The 20,079-nt window shown below is 45.0% G+C and overlaps 1 protein-coding gene across 3 annotated transcripts in view; it reads left to right on the forward strand.

Annotated features, from left to right (window-relative positions):
* LOC137416734 (sodium- and chloride-dependent taurine transporter-like) overlaps positions 1 to 13,312 on the forward strand; it is a 147,624-nt gene extending 134,312 nt beyond the window's left edge. For all 3 annotated transcript variants that reach the window (XM_068102352.2, XM_068102353.2, XM_068102351.2), the window contains 4 exons: positions 3,680 to 3,782; positions 7,391 to 7,491; positions 9,292 to 9,462; positions 11,943 to 13,312. In XM_068102352.2, the coding sequence (XP_067958453.2) occupies positions 3,680 to 3,782; positions 7,391 to 7,491; positions 9,292 to 9,462; positions 11,943 to 12,029 (462 nt within the window). In that variant the 3' untranslated portion in view covers positions 12,030 to 13,312. The remainder of the gene's footprint in view (positions 1 to 3,679; positions 3,783 to 7,390; positions 7,492 to 9,291; positions 9,463 to 11,942) is intronic.
* The last annotated feature ends 6,767 nt before the right edge of the window (positions 13,313 to 20,079 follow it).

Raw genomic sequence — 20,079 nt, forward strand, 5'->3', positions numbered from 1 at the left:
ACCTATTACACCTTTGACCCCAAGTATAATCAGTTAATATTTACATCATTATACATACTCAGTCGTTAAGCCTGGCGTTGGCTAAGCCCCCGTTGGCAGGGTGCCGGCTTGGGATCCTAGGATCCTGGGTTCGAATCCCGGTCGATCGCTAAATTAACACCAGGGGGGTTGACTCAGCCTGTCATCCTTCCGAGGTCGGCAAATTGAGTACCAGCTTGCTGGGATGAATGATCCCGGTGTGTACCCCGGTTTAGAATAGGTACACCGTATCCCTGCGCATCGTAAGAGGCGACTAAGGGTAGGCGTCAGGAAGGGCGTCCGGCCATAAAAACATTGCCTCAAACAGGGAACCATGATTGTCATGGGGCCAGCAAGGCTAACCCCCGCTCTAGCGGGGAAAATGGCCTTAAAACGATCATTCATTCATTCATTCACATACTCGGACAAACTTCTAATATCAATTTTCATCTGAAAAATCATCAATTTAAATCCAATTGACCCGAGCTTTAATTAAGATCATCAATTTTAATTTTAATAAAATGGACAATTTGATGCATCCATGGCAACTTATTATTTTGGGGAGGGGTGAAATTTGCAAGTATCGTGCTCTGCATGATGTTTTCTTGTGTTTGGCTGTTTGGCTGTCAATCGCCTACAGGTCACAATTCTAAACCGATCCTCATGAAACTTTACTAAGTTGTGGATATAGTCACAATTGATAAGCCTATTGTATTTGAGGTCAAAGGTCATCTTGAGGTCATATTTCTAAAATTGTCAATTTTCATCTGATGGCAGTGAAAGTTGAACAGCATTTGCATATTGAGTCACTGAATTGGGAAATAATCTATTTTTGAAGTCAAAAGGTCAACTCAACGTCAAACTTCTAAAATCATCAATTTATCATCTGAGAAATCGTCAATTTGAATGTGATTGGCCCGAGCTTTGATTAAGATCGTCAATTTTAATCTTAATGAAATGGACAATTTGATGTATCCATGGCAACTTTTTTTTTTACGGCGTAGCCCATAGGGCAAAGCCGTCTAAAGCAATGTTTGTATGTCCGTATGTATGAAGGTATGTACTCGTATGTATGTATGTATGTATGTATGTATGTATGTATGTCCCCTCAAACGTACACCAATCAGAGCTGAGGAGCTGGTCACATGACAGGGGTGATGTGATGTCATTATGTCAGTACGACGTCTGACTCCACACACCGCCATTTTGAATCCTATGCTGTTCAAACCGGACATATTGTTGAACCTGTCATACAGTCACGTGAAAAAGTAAGTACACCCCATGTAAAGTTTTGACTTTTTCAACATATTTCAACATACAGCTATTTGATCTTCATTTCAACAATATTGATAGATAAAGGTAATATAATATAACAAATATCATGAAACATTTACACTTTGTAGTCCATTGTATAATTTAAATAAACATAAATGTAAATTTCGCATGTGGAAAAAGTAAGTACACCCCTACATTTATCACTACTTCAAATACCTAAAATTAGAATCAGGTGCACCAGCTCAGGTGCAAATGATTAGAACATCGTTAGAGAGGATCTTAGAGGAACCTGTCTTATTTAAACCTCAGACATTTAGTTTGGTTTGCTCTTTGTTGTTGAAGTGTGCGGCGTCACCATGCCTCGATCAAAAGAGCTTTCTGAGGCCTTCAGAAAGAAGGTTATATATGCCTACGAGTCTGGGAAGGGATTTAAACAGATCTCCAAACAATTTGAAATCGATCATTCGACTGTCCGGAAGATCATCTACAAGTGGAGAAGATTCTAAACAACTGCCAACTTGTTCAGGCCAGGCCGCCTCAGTAAGTTCAGCCCGAGAGCAGACCGCAAGATGCTGAAGGAAGTCTCTAAGAACTCCAGAATGTCATCACGGGACCGACAGGTAGCTCTTGCCACTGTTGATGTCAAAGTGCACGAGTCTACCATTAGAAAGAGGCTGCACAAATTTGATCTACATGGGAGGTGTGCCAGGAGGAAACCTTTGCTGTCCAGAAAGAACATCAGGGCAAGACTAAAGTTTGCCAATGAAAACCTCGGCAAAGACCAGCACTTCTGGAACAATGTGCTCTGGACAGATGAGTCAAAGGTAGAGCTATTTGGCCACAGTACCAGAAGACATGATTGGCGAAAACCAAAGACAGCATTTGACCACAAGAACCTGATACCAACTGTAAAGCATGGTGGTGGAAATATTATGGTTTGGGGCAGCTTTGCTGCATCAGGGCCTGGGCAGCTCACCATCATAGAATCCACTATGAATTCTTCATTGTACCAGAGGGTGCTTGAGGATAATGTGAGGCCATCTGTCGGAAAGTTGAAGCTCAACCGAAGGTGAACCTTGCAACATGACAATGACCCTAAACATACCAGTAAATCCACCAAGGAATGGCTGAAAAGAAAGAAATGGAGGGTTCTGGAATGGCCAAGTCAAAGCCCGGATCTAAATCCCATCGAGATGTTGTGGGGGGATTAGAAACGAGCTGTGCATGCAAGAAACCCCTCAAACATCGCACAGCTGAAAGAATTCTGCATGGAGGAGTGGGCAAAAATTTCTCCCAGTCGATGTCAGAGACTGGCAGACAGTTATAAGAAACGCCTACTTGAGGTTGTTCCTGCCAAAGGGGGCAATACCACCTATTAGAGCCAAGGCTGTACTTACTTTTTCCACATGCAAAATTTGCATTTATGTTTATTTAAATTATACAATGGACTACAAAATGGAAATGTTTCATGATATTTGTTATATTATATTACCTTTATCTATCAATATTGTTGAAATGAAGATCAAATAGCTGTATGTTGAAATATGTTGAAAAAGTCAAAACTTTACATGGGGTGTACTTACTTTTTCACGTGACTGTATATCACAATTGCCATGCTCTACTTTTCCGTTTTTTCATTCAGTGTGAAAGCCAAACAAACCGATTGGTAAAATGATGTCAAATATCGAAAGCATAGGCATTAGGATCTTCAAACGTCACAGTACGTATCGGCCTTAGGCTTCATGCCTTCATAGTTCATGCCTCACATTCAGGCCGCTTTGGCCAAATTCGCCCAGGTTTCTTGATATAGTAGTATTGTTTTCGTAATAATACTAATAATAACGTTAGTAATAATAATATAGTAAATATAATCGTAACACTGTAAGCCCTTTGTCGTGATTACAAGGTTAGTGGATTGAAGCGGTGAGTGGTTGTTTCATTGTTGACTCAAAACATATAGAATAAATCAGTGTCTCAATGCAATCTCTTCACTTTCATGGTGACAAACAGCTTAGAGACTTAGAGTACTTCAAAAAATATATATACTGTACTTAAATTATTTGCTAACTGGTATCCCCACCCAGGTAATACTATCCTCTTCAACTAAAGTATCAAACAAGCCCAGCTACGCCGATGTAAGACTTTCGGTCTTGCTTGGTAGGGGGGGTGGGAGGGGAGGGGGGAGAGGGGTGGATTTTGCAAATATCGTGCTCTGCATGACGTCTTTCTTGTTTCCTCTTTTATCAAATCCAACTTAACAGATGGAGACACCAAAATGGATACTTGAATCATTTAAATAAGTCTTATTTGAGTGTTGGTATTAGCAAGAGACGACGACCTTATGCTTCTCTTTGCCAATTTTACAGTTGTACTTTGTGTCCCACAGGGAGGAATGTACTTATTCCAGCTGGTTGACTTCTATGGAATTGGCAGCTTCAGCTTGCTCTGTGTTGTCTTTTTCGAATGCATCGCTCTGGCCTGGGTTTATGGTACGTCATGATTGGAAGGTTTATGTCACTCAAACTGGTGATGATCCCCTCTTACTGTGAGATTGTAGCATTAAGTATGTTATTAAGTTAAAGATAGCACAGATCAATTCAACACAATTCGTCGCTTGCATATTATTTGACCCGTTGGACTTAGTGTCCGTCTTACTCAGTGTCCGTCCAGGGACTTATGGATTGGGTCTCGTCCGTCTGTCCGCAATCATATGTTGGAGATGTATGGACCAATTTTATTCATATTTGGCACAGACAATACATGATGGTATACATAACGCACATCATTTTTTTTCTTTTTTTTTGTATACAACATCGAGGCTCGGGTAAGAGCAAACATTAATCACAAAAAAACATAAACGGACACATAAAACGGGATAAAGGGACATATAATAAAGGGACATAAAACGGGATATATAATAAAGGGAGCGGGAGACAAGATGGGCAGAGAGAGGGAAGCAGACAAGCACAACAATGGTAGAGAACAAGGACATTGGGAGACATGTGGGAGGGAGAGGGTAAAGGAAGGGGTGGGGGGTGGGAGAGGTATAAAACAAATGGACACTGCTTGGACTTCAAGGATAGAAGTCGGTATTTCAGGAAAGTGGATCTGGGGCGAATTAACGGGAGTAGAAAAGATCAAGCTTTTGGATGGGGGAAGATAAGAGATGGTGGTGAACAGTTGTTTTAAAGACCTGGAGGGGGGAGTGGGATTGAAGAGAGTGAGGGTGTTTGTTCCAGAGGCGGGAGAAAAGGGGACTGAAAGAGTGAAGGTGAGCAGAGAGTCTTGATTTTGGCAGTTTCACCAAAGAGGATTGCTGGCAGATCTTGTGCGACTTGTAGGAATATTTGGGGGACAGAGCACAGACAGAGCTGGGGGAGCTAGGATGGAGAAGAGACGGTTTGAAGACAGAAAGACCACCAACCTGCCTGTGGTGAGCGACGGAAAGGCCCTCAGAATCATCTTCATCGCAGGACATTCCAATGATTCTGAAACCTTTGGAATCTGTCTCAGAATAAGCTTAATCGCAGGAGATTGAAAGCTTTGGAAGCTTTGGATTCTACAGCGTGAAGCTCAGCTAGGTATGAGACAGGAGCACCAGCCCAGAGGGGAGAGCAGTACTCCATCAAGCTGCTGATGAAAGCTTTGTATGCAGTGAGGGACTCAGGTGTGCCAAGGAAAGACTTCGCACGACGTAGGATGCGCAGTCGGCGACTGGCTTTGGAGGCCAGCTTGGAAATGTGGTTTTCCCAGGAAAGATCATGGCAGATAGTGAGACCCAAGAGCTTGAGTGACAGAACTTCTTCAAGAGGATTGTTGAGAAAGTAGATGGGAGGGTTATCCAGATGGTCTTTTCGGAGAAACATAGTAAGAGTGTGAGATTTGTCAGGATTGAAAGACATGTTCCACTTGTTTGACGAGTTTGTGATTCTGTCCAGGTCTGCGGAGAGTGAAGAGGCTACAAACTGCCGAACCGAGGGATGAGGTATGGGGCGGCAGAGAGTGGAGTCATCAGCAAAGAGATTTGGAAGCTTTGGATTCTACAGCGTGAAGCTGAGCTGGGTCTGAGGCAAGAGCACCAGCCCAGAGGGGAGAGCAGTACTCCATCAAGCTGCTGATGAAAGCTTTGTATGCGGTGAGGAACTCAGGTGTGCCAAGGAAGGACTTCGCACGACGGAGGATGCGCAGTCGGCAACTGGCTTTGGAGGCCAGCTTGGAAATGTGGTTTTCCCAGGAAAGATCATGGCAGATAGTGAGACCCAAAAGCTTGAGTGACAGAACTTCTTCAAGAGGATTGTTGAGAAAGTAGATGGGAGCGTTATCCAGATGGTCTTTTCGGAGAAACATAGTAAGAGTGTGAGATTTGTCTGGATTGAAAGACATGGTCCACTTGTTTGACCAGTTTGTGATTTTGTCCAGGTCTGCGGAGAGTGAGGAGGCTGCAGACTGCCGAACCGAGGGATGAGGTATGGGACGGCAGAGAGTGGAGTCATCAGCAAAGAGATAGAGAGGATTTTCTAGAGAGTCAGAGAGGTCATTGATGAAGACCAGAAAAAGCACAGGGCCCAGAACACTGCCTTGAGGAACTCTAGCCTGAACAGGAAGGGGAGATGAGAGAAATCCATTCAGGGCCACACGTTGACTGCGACCGGTGAGGACGTCCGCAAGCCACGCGTGGAGGTTTCCATGGATACCATTGGAGGACATTTCGGTGGGCAGAGCTGGGTGCCAGACCGTATCGAAGGCACGTGATATGTCAAGGGAGACAGCTCTGATTTCCTGTTTGGCATTGAGGACCTCCATCCATTGTTGAGTCAGCAGAAGCAGCATGTCCAGAGTCGATTGACCTGGTCTGAATCCATTGATCAAGATCAGAGATCAAGCCATTGGAGAAGAGGAAAGATTTGATATCCAAAGCAATGATTTGCTTTCACGATGCAATCAAAGATAGCATACTGGCGGCCATTTTATTTGTAAAAAACAACAACAATGTTGAACACATACTCAAACATTTCTCGGACAGACACTTACCGATCTTGTTCAAACTTGGCACAAACAAAGACAATACATGAGAGACATATGCAGAAGATTTTGTTTTGTAATCAGACAAAAGATGGCAGCTGGTGGCCTTTAACTCAATACAGAAAAATGAATAAAATCCGGGGAGTATGACATTTTATGTTTTTTTCTCCTTGTTCTGTTCATTACCACTTTCCCAAAACTATGGATCTTTCAGATTCAGATTTGTAGTTTTATATCTAAAGTGATGTATGTATATATGTCCCCTCAAAGGACCACAACCTTCATCAACCGTGATGTACCAAAGTTTGTTCACGACACTAAGAAAATCGAAGTCTGAGGGGCTCAACAGGGGGTCAAAGTGGGCACAGGAATGACCCCTCCAAAATAGGTATTTGCATTAGTCTCTGAAATTACACACACGATCTCGATGAAACTTGACCACAACCTTCATCACCTGTGATGCACCAAAGTTTGTTCACGACATTTAAAAAAAAATCGTTCCCTAAGAGGGTATACAGGTGAGTTGCCCCCCAAAATAGGTATTTGCTTTCTTCTCAGAAACTACACACACGCAATTTTTATTAAACCTGATCACAACTTTCACCACCGATGATGGACCAATGATTGTACAAGGCATTAGAAAAATCTGAGTCGGAAGAGGGATATGGGTGTGGGGGTGGAAGCGGGGGGTGAAAGAGGGGGGGGGGGGGTAGTTGGTTGGCCCCCCAAAATAGGTATTTTTTTGCTTGCTTAAAGTCATGATTACTTCGTATGATTGTACATGCTGCCCTCTCTTCTAGCAACCATTGAAATTGGTTTAAAATACCGTGATACTGTTTAAAATACCTTTAGTCAGTGTATATACTGCTTTATTATACCAGGTGAGCACCCAGGGGTATTGCCCCTATTTCTTTTCAAGGTCTGAAGAGAGTGAAGAGGCTGCAGGTGAGAAGGAGGAAGGATATTACGGCAGAGGGTGGAGCCATCAGCAAATATATAAAGGGGATTTCCCAGAGACTCAGAGAGATCATTATATTGATGTTTTATGATTACCTTTTGTGGTGCATATTGACAGGAGCAAATCGGTTCTACAAGGCTGTGGAGAACATGTTGGGTTATCGTCCTGGTCCTTGGATGAAATGGTGCTGGATGTATTTTACTCCCACCATCATCACGGTGGGTTTTTATCAAAAATGTAGAGCGTAAACAATGATTTTATTGGGATCGTTTTGTGTTGGTATTACAATTTACCACAATGTGCCAATAAGAGGTGATCATCTTAATACCAAGGATAAGGAATGTGCTTGTATTCATTGAATGGCCAGATTGTATTATAAAGGGAAAAATAAAAAATGACAATTGGATGTGGTTCAAGATAAAAGTTAGCGAGTTAGAGAAGAGGCGAGAAAAGAGAAGGGAGGTTTGGCCTTGTAACATTTATGCATTGCGGTGTGAACAGGTTATAAGGCTGGCAATACAAGTTTAAGAAGTTGTTTCGATTTGTCGGTTTGTATATAATTTTCATTTCTGATTCATTAATACTGTCATGTGTCTACCCTGTGTGGTGAACACTGCAAGGTGACATGGAGGACCAAACGAGCTTTAACACTCCGAGGCGTTCAGTTCAATGGCGGAGTTAATACACGTGGGGAGAAAATGGGGGGAGAAACCGGAGCACTTACCTGCACGCATCCCCCGATGTCCTCGACCCTGTAATAAATAACTCAAACAAAACGGAATAAAAATGTACAAAAATAAACAGGTTTAATGAAAATACATGCCAGCAAACAAAGACAATGCACGATGAACTAAATTCCTAAATTGAGGGACCCTCCACACAGACTCGTATACAGACAAAGCATAAAATAAAGTTATATAAAATAAATGTATGTGGTTGGCACTTAGCTTTCTTTGCTCGGCCTGAACCCCCATCACGAGTCGTCCAAGCCTCGTGTCCCTACGCGGGAAACGCACGCCGGTTGGTGCCAACTCGTGGCTGAAAAAGTCGGCCTCCGCCAGACCCTGCTTTCCTAGTTGCATGTCGTTCTTCTGACCGTCCAACCTCCCGATGTTCTCGCACCGGAGCGCTTGAAACTCCGGCCGTTCGATGTTGCAGAGGGAATGAAATATCCTGCTGGTGCCGATGCACCAAACCAGGAACGAAACCAAGAACGAATCCACTAACGAATCGTTCCCCCAGGAGCCAGTGAATGAACCACGAACAAGAGAGAATCAGACCACGGCACGGCCGAAAGACAATCAACCAAGCCCAGCGAGTGATGCCAAGACGAGGAGACAGCCAGTCAATCCGCCATCCAGCCAGGAGAGATAAATAATCACGATCCACGCCAGCCAGGAGAGAGACGTCCACGATCCAGCAACCGAGAGAGCGATGTTAGGATCACCAGTCTTTTTTAATCCATCCCCTGACGTCATGTCATCCTCATCCTAATCCAACCGGTCCGTGCCAACTCGCCCGCTCCAGAACGTTCTCACTGACGTCATCCTTCCACCAATCCCCGAGCACCTCGCACTCCCTCTAACCAATCACTGCTCTTCGGGGTGTGGCCCCACAGACCTGCCTGCTTCGATGTTGCTATCCAAGTTGGTGTTATCAGCCATAGCGCTCAATGTCCTGCTTCCATATAGTTTCTTTAATGAGTGCCATTAAATGCACGATTCTAGCACTGCGTGTGGTGTATTGTCAAAAAAAAAAACAAAGGAATAAATTACAGAGGCATCGACACACAGGGGATTTATTAACATAATCCCTAAACTAATTAACATGATCCCATCCCTCGTGATGGGAAAGAAGATACACCTTACACGACATCCGGGCTAAACAAGTACTTATTACATGGTGGTGGTTATTCTTCTTCACGACATACGGAGCATGCTAATTTAGGCAAATCTACCTGGTTCTAAGTTATCACTATCTCCTACAAACATAACAATACAGTTATGAATTGTCTGCAGGTTACCTTTGTGTATACATTGGTGAAATTTCAAACCCTCGTGTACAACAAGGTGTACCACTATCCAGCATGGGCACATGGCCTGGGATGGTGCATGGCTCTGGCCTCGATACTATGTATTCCTGGATATGTTCTACCACACCTGCTCATGGCTCCCGGATCTATCCTCATGGTAGGACAATAACAATATGCATTGACAGTTCTGCTTTACATTATTTCATTAACCAAGTATTTACCAAAATTTATATACGTGCATATGCTGTATGCATTCAAAAAGCTTATGACCATCCTCTATCTCACAGGCATTTCCTGTGAGCAAACTTTATCAGTATATAGGATTACTTTACATATTGTTGCGGTTCTGAGAAAGTGTACATATATGATTAATAAAGGTTAAAGGTTTTTCCCCCATAGTTAGTGCACATGCAACACGTAGGCCACCTTAGAACATTAGTTATGTCATAGTATATGTGAGATAAGGACATTTCCAATAGTGATACCTGCGTTGTGTAAAGAAATAAATAAGAGTAGGTCCCGTTCATTTTGCAGCCCACCCTCCAATCGACCTCGTTGGGCACCATCCAGTCTGCGCCCCATTCCCCATTGCGCACCATCCAGTCTGCGCCCTATTGCCCCTCGCATTAGGATGCTCAAACCAGCCAAATGCCATGAGGTAGGCCTGGAAAAGGGGGAGGAGCGCGAGGTCGGGGGGTGTGGCCACGTCAAGCAGATGTCAAGGGCGGAGCCGGTAAGAGCCAACAAACCAACCAGGGCTCGGGTGGAATGGCGTGAGGGACGTGGTCAGTGCGCGTCTGGCAAATTCGAGAGGGTTTGCTGGGCGGCGCTATATAACCGCGAGCACAAAGCCCTTCAGGAGGACTTATGCGGTTTATCAGGACTTGCACAATTTGCGCTTTGCTTAAGGACTCGTGAGGGAAGCCAAGCCTTGGAATTGTTGTGTGGAGGACTTATGCGCTGGTATCAAGAGGTGAAGAGGACTCTCGTGCGAAAGAATTGATAAGGACTGAAGGAATATACGCGCTTTGCAAGAGGACTGTTCAGGAGGCCTCGTGAGGCAAACGCATCAAGCAGCGCGTGCGAGTACATTTATTACATACGCGACCGTGGTCGCCAGTAACCGCCAGCCTACCTTTCGCAGCATTCCACCCTATAATTGTCTGATCCGCGCCAATGACACGCGGGGAGCGCCTGCCGTCTGTCCTATTATCTACACCGCCGTACGAGTCGGGGACCCGGAGGATGAGCTGTGGACGCCATCCCTGGACCCTCAACCCTTGACCTGCTACATCCCTGTGTGTGTGTCTGTGTGTGCGGGCCCCTTTGTCCAGGGATAAGTTAAGACTGTTTTTAAGGCTGCACTGTGTATTCTGCTTCTTCTTCATTGTGCAAAGTGTTAATAAACCAATCTGTTCTTCCTTTCTTCTTAATCCGACCGTATTAGTGATTTCTTCCATTGGGTAAGCGTGGCACGATTCGGCACCGCTCAAATCGGGTTAGTTCCTGTTAACAGCTCGGATCACGGCTCGCTATCGCTCGGCGTTTCCACCTAAAACCGTGGTTCGGGCGGGGTTATTTCCTTGCTTCCTGGGAGGCGCTGGTAATTAGGTAATGGGAATAATTCGGCCTACCACCCTATTCAGCGCTGACCGGAAGGAACGTAATAGCTCCGGATCACGTCGGCTAGTAAAAGACAAGGGGACTAATCCCCTCCTTGGTAAAGGGAAGGCCGACGTTGAGATCCGCAACAATATAATAGGTTTATCAACTGAAGGTCAACAATTGTGTAATAACCGCCATGGGAAGTAAAGGTGGGCTGGTGCTTCAGGAGTAAAGCCCACTTCAGAGCAAGGACCCTGTCTTGCTATTATTAGATTTGTCTACAGATGCAGACAAACGCCAGTAATGACAAAATCTAGTAATCCTCGACTTAAGTTCTTATTTCCTTAGGTAATCCCACCAATATGATTGCGAGCCATTTTCATAATTTGCTCCACATAGACCTTAAAGAATTGTGGATATAACATGTATTTCTGTGACCGTCGAGTGCCTTTTCTGATACCAAAAAAATTGTCTCCAGATGTAGTTCTGACAATCGATGCCTTAACGTTCCTACAAAGTTCTCTTCAATTCCACTTTGACATTTATGGCACCCATGTGAATTAAAATATCCCTTTGGAATACTGCTCTTGCTCAATCTTTTACCATTCATGTCTTTCCCTTCCAAATTAAATCCCTGTATAAAACTCCCTGTAACCCAATTGATGGTGATTCAACACTTCCTTGAAATGGGAAGTTAAAGATCCTAAGTCTTTAATATTTTGCGAAGTGTAGGTGAATTATCGATGGCCCCCCCTAACCAAATTACAAATTCCTGCCAAAAATTGGCTCCATTTGAATGTCAGGCTTGACCAGTCGTTTCTTGAAAGACTTGGGTAAAAACTTGTCCCATGACCCCACAAATATAGTTGGATTAAAAAGTAGTTGTAACTAATGCTTGCAAATGAAGTTTTCACGACACAATACGATTGGTAATTGGCTATATATAATCGGTCTTTGGACTTTTTGATGGAGGGTTTGTACAAACTTATGATGTGGGTCTTACATATGTGTCTATATCTCCATGTTTTTCAGCGGATAAAGCAGCTTATGGAACCAGAGATAGTGGACTTGGTAACCTGGCAAAGAAAACGCCTTGGATTGCTGGAGGAGTCTCATTGAATGAATACATTATAAAGAAAATCTTATTGAAATTGGTGTTAATGTTGGTGTTAACTTTACCAAAGAGTTTTTCAACTTCCACTGTTTTTTTTCTCCCCTGTTATTTTTAATAATAACTATTATATAAGACCTGTCCCTTTGCTGAAAGGTTGAATCCAAAGTGCTCCTCGCTTGTCCATGCTGTGGGCTGGAGACCACCTCGCTGTGTCGTGGTATCAATCTCCGGGTCAGTCCAAAGACCTTGCCTGCCTTGTCCCCCACTCCTCCATTGTGAGCAAATGGTTGTGTGCTTGTGTCACCTTTGGTTCATTATCTTGTATTAAATGCTCTTAATTCTACCGGATCGTTACATTTATATATTTCCCGGTATTAGTGTCCATTTATCTAGCTTCTCGGGGGACCGCAAGATTGTCATGATTGTCATGGGGACCGCAAGGCTAACCCCCGCTCTAGTAGGGAAAATGGCCTTTTAAAATGCATGTTGTTGTTGCGTTGTTGTTATCTAGCTTCTCGGGAATCTCTATTTTCATGGTCTTGTGGTTTATTCTCAATAAACTGTTATTGGGTAAGTATACAGTCGTGGTCAACAATATCGGCACCCTTGCACTTTTTTCAAAGAACTCTTGCCGGCAAGGTTTCGTTTATTCGCAGCTCTCCACGCTCTCCATCGAAATCGAAGTTAAGTAATTGTTCCCATTTGTATTTTCGTTATAACTGCATTTATTTTATGGTGTGTGTACGTATATTGTGTCCCGAGGAAGATTTTCGGTGCAAATCTTTCATACCTGTACAGAAAATCGTGTTAATTCGTGTCGTATCTTTTGAGGCCTTGTAGTTGTAGTGTACAACCTTGAGGCTTTGTTTTTCTCTCAGCGGTCCGTCGTTTGTGCTCCAATAACTTTCGTTCTCTGCTTTTCCCAGTCTTTTCACCCCATAGCCTACTTCCTTGTGTAAATCTCAACTCAAAAAAAACATTTCCTTCTCTGTTCTTATTCTTTGTTCTCATTCGTTTATTCGTTCTTATTCGTTCGTTCGTTCTTCGACCACGTGTTTCTCCCCCATTTCCCCAGATAGTTTTGACTGTTATTAACCTTCAATGTTTACACTTTCCCCTCAAGTTCTGTATTCCGTCGTATATTATAACACCTTTTTCTTCTTCTTTAAAAAGCTGCTTTCGACTTGCTCACCAAATCTATTCATCCCCCAAAAAAATTCCATCTCTTATAGTGCCTTTTTTCTACATTCCCTAAACTCTCCTGCACTCCATCCTCCATCCAGCGTCCTTAAACGTATTTTTGACTCGAAGGTCACAAGAAACTCATTTTGCAATAAATGTTCGTTTCCCATTAATCATACACTTTCTAAAATCCAATCTCACCCCTCCCCTCCAAATCTTCCCCAAAACCCCTCCCCTCCAAATCTTCCCCATCACCCCTCCCCTCCAAATCTTCCCCATCACCCATCCCTTTCAAATCTTCCCCCTTTCCCCTCCCCTCCTAATCCTCCCCATCACCCATCCCTTTCAAATCTCCCCCCTTGCACCCTCCCTCCTAAACTACCCCCTCACCCCTCCCCTCCCCTCCAAGACTGCCCCTCGCCCCTCCCCTCCTAGACTCCTCCCTCACCCCTCCCCTCCAAATCTCCCCCATATCCCATCCCTTTCAAATCCCTCCCCTTGTCCCTTCCCTTCTAAACTCCCCCCTTGCCCCTCTCCTTCAAATCTCCCCACCCTCATTTCTTCTCAATTTCCCCCCTCTCACTCCCCCTCCTCAAAGCGTCCTCCCGCTTCTTCCCCCTTCCAACTCTCACCTCCATCTCCCCCAACCTTCTGCCTCGCTCTTCCCCCGCCTCAAATAACACCTCATTGTGCCTCAACCAATCATCATCAAACCTTTTGTCCGCCCCATCATTCCCTTTCTCCGAGCTATTCTGAAATCTCTGACACACCTTCAACAGCTCTCCCTACCTCTTCCACATCTTACCCTACCCCTCCTCCCCCCTGTTCTGTATCCGATGCTCCCCCTTCCTCTTCATTAACGGTAGGGACCTCAAACATCCGGGGCCTTCATTCAAACTTAACTGATCTCTCTATACAGGTTGCTTCTGTCAAACCAGACGTGATCTGCTTAACAGAAACTTTCCTCCTTCATGATGTCTCTGATTCCTTAGTATCTCTCCCGGGGTACTCCCTCCTCCGGTATGATAGACCTGAGCCTTGTCCTGGAGGTGGGGTTGCTATCTTTATCAAAAACTCTCTTCCTCACTCGCCCTACACTGCCCTCTCTCCACCTCACCCCCAGGAATACCTCTGGCTACGGCTTCCCCTTCGCTCCCACCTCTTGTTCATATGTGTGTTGTACCGTCCACCAATCAGTGATGACTCCATCTACATCTCGCTGTCTGATAATATGGACCAACTTCTATCTACTCATCCCAACTCTCTCTTCCTCATATGTGGTGATTTCAACTGTCATCATGCCAGTTGGCTGGGTGTGGGTACCTCTCTCACCAGCCATGGCTCCTCAGCAAAGGACTTCTGCGACTCCCTGGGTCTGACACAATCTGTCAATTTCCCGACCCGGATCTCAGTCAACGGAACATCTTCTCTTCTGGACTTGGTTATGACTAACTTCCCTGAAAATGTCTGCTGCTCTTCTTCTGCTCCAATCGGATCATCTGATCATGTGCTTGTTAAAGTGGACATCTCTCTGACCACTCTCAGGGAGCCTGCTCAGCGTCGACGAGTCTGGCATTTCACTCAGGCCAACGGGCACGGTCTTCAAGCAGCCATCAATCATCTGGACTGTTCTCCCATCTCTACCACCTTTGACATCAACTCATCCTGGGAATTCTTCCAAAGTAAATTGCTCTCTCTCATGCACAGATTTATCCCATCTCGTCTTCAGTTGTCATAGCCTTCCTCCCGTCCATGGTACACGGAATCTTGTGGTGAGGCTGTTGCCCAGAAACAACTTGCCTTCGTCTCCTGGAAAGCAAATCCAATGGAAGGAAATCTCATTTCCTTTCACAAAGCCCGAAACAAGTGTGTCCACCCTCAGGAGAGCCAGGAAACAATATCTCTCCGTTCTCAAGACCGAACTCTCTTATCAGTCTCCCTCTTCCAAATCCTGGTGGCATCTGGTCAAATCTGTTTCTGGTGTTTGTTCCCCCTCCATCCCCTCCCTTACCTCAAACGGCTACACAGCTGACTCTGCACGTGAAAAAGTTGAATGCCTCAACTCTGTGTTTGCCTCTAAATCTTGTGTCCCAAGCCCATCCCTCTCTGTACCCACCATAACCAGTCGTACCCAGTTGCTCCTGGACTCCGTGTCCTTTCCTCCTGACAAGGTGGAAAGGTTTCTGTCAACCCTCGACTCTTATTCTGCAACTGGACCTGACGGCATCAGCCCACGGGTCCTAAAATCCTGTTCTTCCGCTCTTTCAATCCCTCTCTCTGTTCTCTTCACCCTCTCTTTTGCTCAAGGTCAACTGCCATCTGCTTGGAAATCAGCCAACATCACCGCTTTGCACAAAAAAGGTGCAAAAACAGATCCTAGCAACTACAGACCAATCAGCCTTCTCCCAATTATCAGCAAAGTCATGGAATCCATCATTGCTTCGGATATGAAATCTTTCCTCTTCTCCAATGGCTTGATCTCTGATCATCAATTTGGTTTCAGACCAGGTCACTCTACTCTGGACATGCTGCTTCTGCTGTCTCAACAATGGATGGAGGTCCTCAATGCCAAACAGGAAATTAGAGCCGTCTCCCTCGACATATGTGCCTTCGATGCGGTCTGGCACCCCGCTCTGCTCACCAAACTCTCCTCCTTTGGTATCCATGGAAATCTCCACGCATGGCTGGCGGACTTCCTCTCTAGTCATAGTCAACGTGTGACCCTGAATGTGTTTCTCTCATCTCCTCTTCCTGTTCAAGCTGGAATTCCCCAAGGCAGTGTTCTGGGCCCTGTGCTTTTTCTGGTCTTCATCAATGATCTCTCTGACTCTCTTGAAAATCCTCTCTATCTCTTTGCTGATGACTCCACTCTTTTCCGCTCCATTCCACATCCCTCAGATCGGCAGTCTGCAGCCTCCTCACTCTGCAGACCTGGACAAAATCACAGACTGGGCAAACAAGTGGAACATGTCTTTCAATCCTGACAAATCTCACACTCTTACGATGTCTCTCCGAAAAGACCAACTGGACAACCCTCCCATCTACTTTCTGAATAATCCTCTCCAAGAAGTTCTGTTACTCAAGCTTTTGGGTCTCACTATCTGCCATGATGTTTCCTGGGAAAACCACATTTCCAAGCTGGCCTCCAAAGCCAGTCGCCGACTGGGCATCCTCCGTCGTGCGAAGTCCTTCCTTGGCACACCTGAGCTCCTCACCACATACAAGGCTTTCATCTGCAGCTCAATGGAGTACTGCTCTCCCCTCTGGGCTGGTGCTCCTGCCTCACACCTAGCTCGCCTTCGCGCTGTTGAAACCAAAGCATTCAGAATCATTGGAATCTCCCGCGATGAAGCTAACTCCAAGGGCCTCTCACTCACTCACCGCAGGCAGGTTGGTGGTCTTTCCGTCTTCTACCGACTCCTCTCCGGCCTTGCTCCCCCAGCTCGCTCTGGGCTCTGTCCCCCAAATATTCCTGCAGGTCGCACAAGATCTGCCTGCAACCCTCTTATGGTTAAACTGCCAAAATCAAGACTCTCTGCTCACCTTCACTCCTCTTTTCTCCCGCCTGTGAAACAAACTCCCTCACTCTCTTCATTCCCACTCCTCCCTCCAGGTCTTTAAAACGGCTGTTCACCACCATCTCTTATCTTCCCCAATCCAAAACCTTGATCTTTTCTACCCCCGCTAATTTCACCCCAAATCCACTTTTTTGAGGTGACTTTTGACTTCTTTCCTGGAAGTCCTTGGTGTCCTTGCGTTTTATACCTATCCTGCCTCCCCCCAGGCCCTCTCCCTCCAAAAACATCTCCCGATGTCCCTGCTCTCAAATGTTGTGTTTGTGTGCTTCCTCCCCTTCTCTCCCCATCTTGTCGACCGCTCCCCTTTTTATATACTTTGTTTGCTTGTTTGTTTGATTTGTTTGTTTGATAAATGTTAGCTCTTTCACGAGCCTCGACTCTGTATACCAAAAAAAACAAAAAAACAAAAAAACAAAAACAAGTTTCTATAAAAAATAAGTTGAAATTGACAAAAGTATTTGTTCTCCACCATTCTTTATTTCACCGTTAATATTACAGAACATTTGTTTTTGATTCAGAACTTAATATATCCTATTAAATCAGAAAATAAAAAGAAATGGCATTGACAAAATTATTGACACAATAGACTTAATATTTAGTAGCACAGCCTTTGGACAAAATAACTGCAGTCAAGAGCTTCCTACACCTCTCTACTGGCAGTTTGGCCCACTCTTCTTGTGCAAAGTGCTCCAGTTCTCCCAGATTTGAAGGGTGCATTCTCCCACCTGCTGTTTTCAGATTCCCCACAGGTGTTCAATGGGATTTAGATCTGGATTCATTGCTGGCCACTTCAGAAAAGTGCAGAGTTTTGTCTTGAACCATTCCTGGGTGCTTTTTGAAGTGTGTTTGGAGTCATTGTCTTGCTGCAAGACTCATGACTTTTGATGGAGACAGCTTTCTGACACTAGGTTGAACATTGCGCTCCAAAATGCCTTGGTAATCTCCTGATTTCATGATTCCATGCACACATTCAAGGCACCCAGTGCCAGAGGCAGCACAGCAACCCCAAAACATCACTGAACCCCATGTTTGACTGTAGGGGAGGTGTTCTTTTCTTTGAAGGCTTCATTTTGTTTTCTGTAAACATAGAGATGATGTGCTTTATCAAAAAGCTCTAATTTGGTCTCATCTGTCCACAGGACATTCTCCCAGAAGGATTTTGGCTTGTTCAGGTGTGTTTTGATAAACTCCAGTCGGGCTTTCTTAGCAGTGGGGTCCTCCTGGGTCTCCTACCACAGAACCCCCTTTGATTGAATTGACGAAGGATGGTGTGAGTTGAAACTGTTGTAGCTTGTGTCTGAAGGTCAGATTAAAATGAAACTGGATTTTAAATGTCCAAAACACTGGCTTTATTAAAAGAAAATGCCGGTACAAAATAAAACACGGTCGAACTAAATTTCAAAATGGGACGTCCCCACAACAGACTTGCACACAGATGAAGGAAAGAATAAATGAAAAAAAAAAGTGGGTTATTTCATGCACTTAGCTCCGATCACTGGTGGGATCTCGTCAGGGTCTGCAAACGGGTCAACGAGGTCAACGTCAGGGTCTGCAACGCTGGCGACGTTGCGTGCAAAGCGCGCGGCTTATATATATATATATATATATATATATATATATATATGCACATGTTATATATATATACAACTGTGCACATGAGATGTCGAATAATAAAGCTTTTTTCCACTATTCGTGGTTTCTCCCTACCTCTCCTACGTTGGGCTGGGCAGGGGGGGGAGGGCTAAGGTGTTGGGACACACTACATGGATATACATATATATATGTGTATATATATATATATATATATATATATATATATATATATATATATATATATATATAGCCGCGCGCGTTGGCGGAAACCAAGCTTCGTTGCACCCTTTCGTGCTGCAGCGCTCGTACACTTGTCCACACACGGAGAACCGCAGTTCTCGGGCTGCGGCTCTTCCTGCTCCCTCTGTACGTCTCCGAAGGCGTCTCTGAACACGGTCGGTCCGATCGCTTCCTGGAGCCCTTCGTCCCCGCACAGCCATCTTCCACCAAAGTCCAGAACCAAGAGGAGAGTCGAGGGCAGAGGAAGGCGTGAGGGGCAAAAGGCACGAGAAGAGAAGGCAAGAGAGAGAATGTCAGTCCGAGATATATTTTATTGACCGTCATGACGTCATCTGTGCCTCTCCACCAATGCCCGCGGGCCACCACTGCATGCTCATCTCTCCACCAATCCCCATGCAGGCCGCTTCTGACATCATCGGGCAAACCTTGCCAATCAACGCGCTGCTTCCTCCTTGTCCTTCCTTCACCAATCAGCGAGTCTCTTCCTACCCTGGCCTTTCCGTTGGTCAACTCCCACCCAATCACTGTCCTTCTGGGCGTGGCTCTCAGCCTGCCGTGGCTCTCAGCCTGCCTGTCCACTGTGTTCCTGCCAAGTCAGGGTTGTCAGCCCTCGTGCTTGATGCCTAGCTTCCGGTTGGTTTTTATTGTTATTTAGTGTAGTTTAATGGCAATTCTAACTAGTGTCTATGGTGCGGTGCCATAAAGGACAAAGGATAGATCATAGAGGTTTGACTAACAAGGTAGTAGTTAATATAATCCCTAAGTAGTTAACATGCCCCATTCCTCGTAATGGGCATGAAGATACACCTTAATCCAACATCCGGGCTAAACAGGGCCGCTACTTATTACTTGGTGGTGGTTCTTCTTCTTCACGACAGTCGGAGCATGTTACCTACACAAATATACCTGGTCTAAAGTATCTCTACCTCGCCGACATAACACAACCCCCCCCCCCCCCCTCCCGACCCCCAGAACCGTAGCCCCGCAAGGTTCATTGAAGGCGCTACCATTCCAGTCTTACCACTTACCGATTCACACTTGATTAACCTATGAAATAAATCAGGAGGGCTGTGGGAAGTGAGCCAAAGCTATTACCTATTCTCCTTACCATTCTACCCCGTTAAGCAACCATGTACATTTCAAATATTTACACAATTATTGAACTCCTCGTTCCTAACTCCTGGGGAGGAAGAAAAAAAAAACAACACACAAACCTACCTTAACCACAAAACTTAACCCTCAAAAATTTAAGAACGTATTTTGTACATCCCCATCCGACAGACCGCGTCCCCTGGTGGATGCCACAAGACTCAACGTTACCTGCGGGGCCATCCCAATGCGCCCTAAATTTCCACGAGCCCTGTCCTGGTGTTACAGGTGAGTGACATGGCTCGGTAGATTTCGCCCACATTCATTCAACACAAACCCATAACCATTCAAACACATTTCAGTCACCATCAAA

The sequence above is a fragment of the Myxine glutinosa genome, chromosome 4 (genome assembly GCF_964187855.1).
Source record: "Myxine glutinosa chromosome 4, kmMyxGlut1.1, whole genome shotgun sequence".
NCBI lineage: Eukaryota > Metazoa > Chordata > Myxini > Myxiniformes > Myxinidae > Myxine > Myxine glutinosa.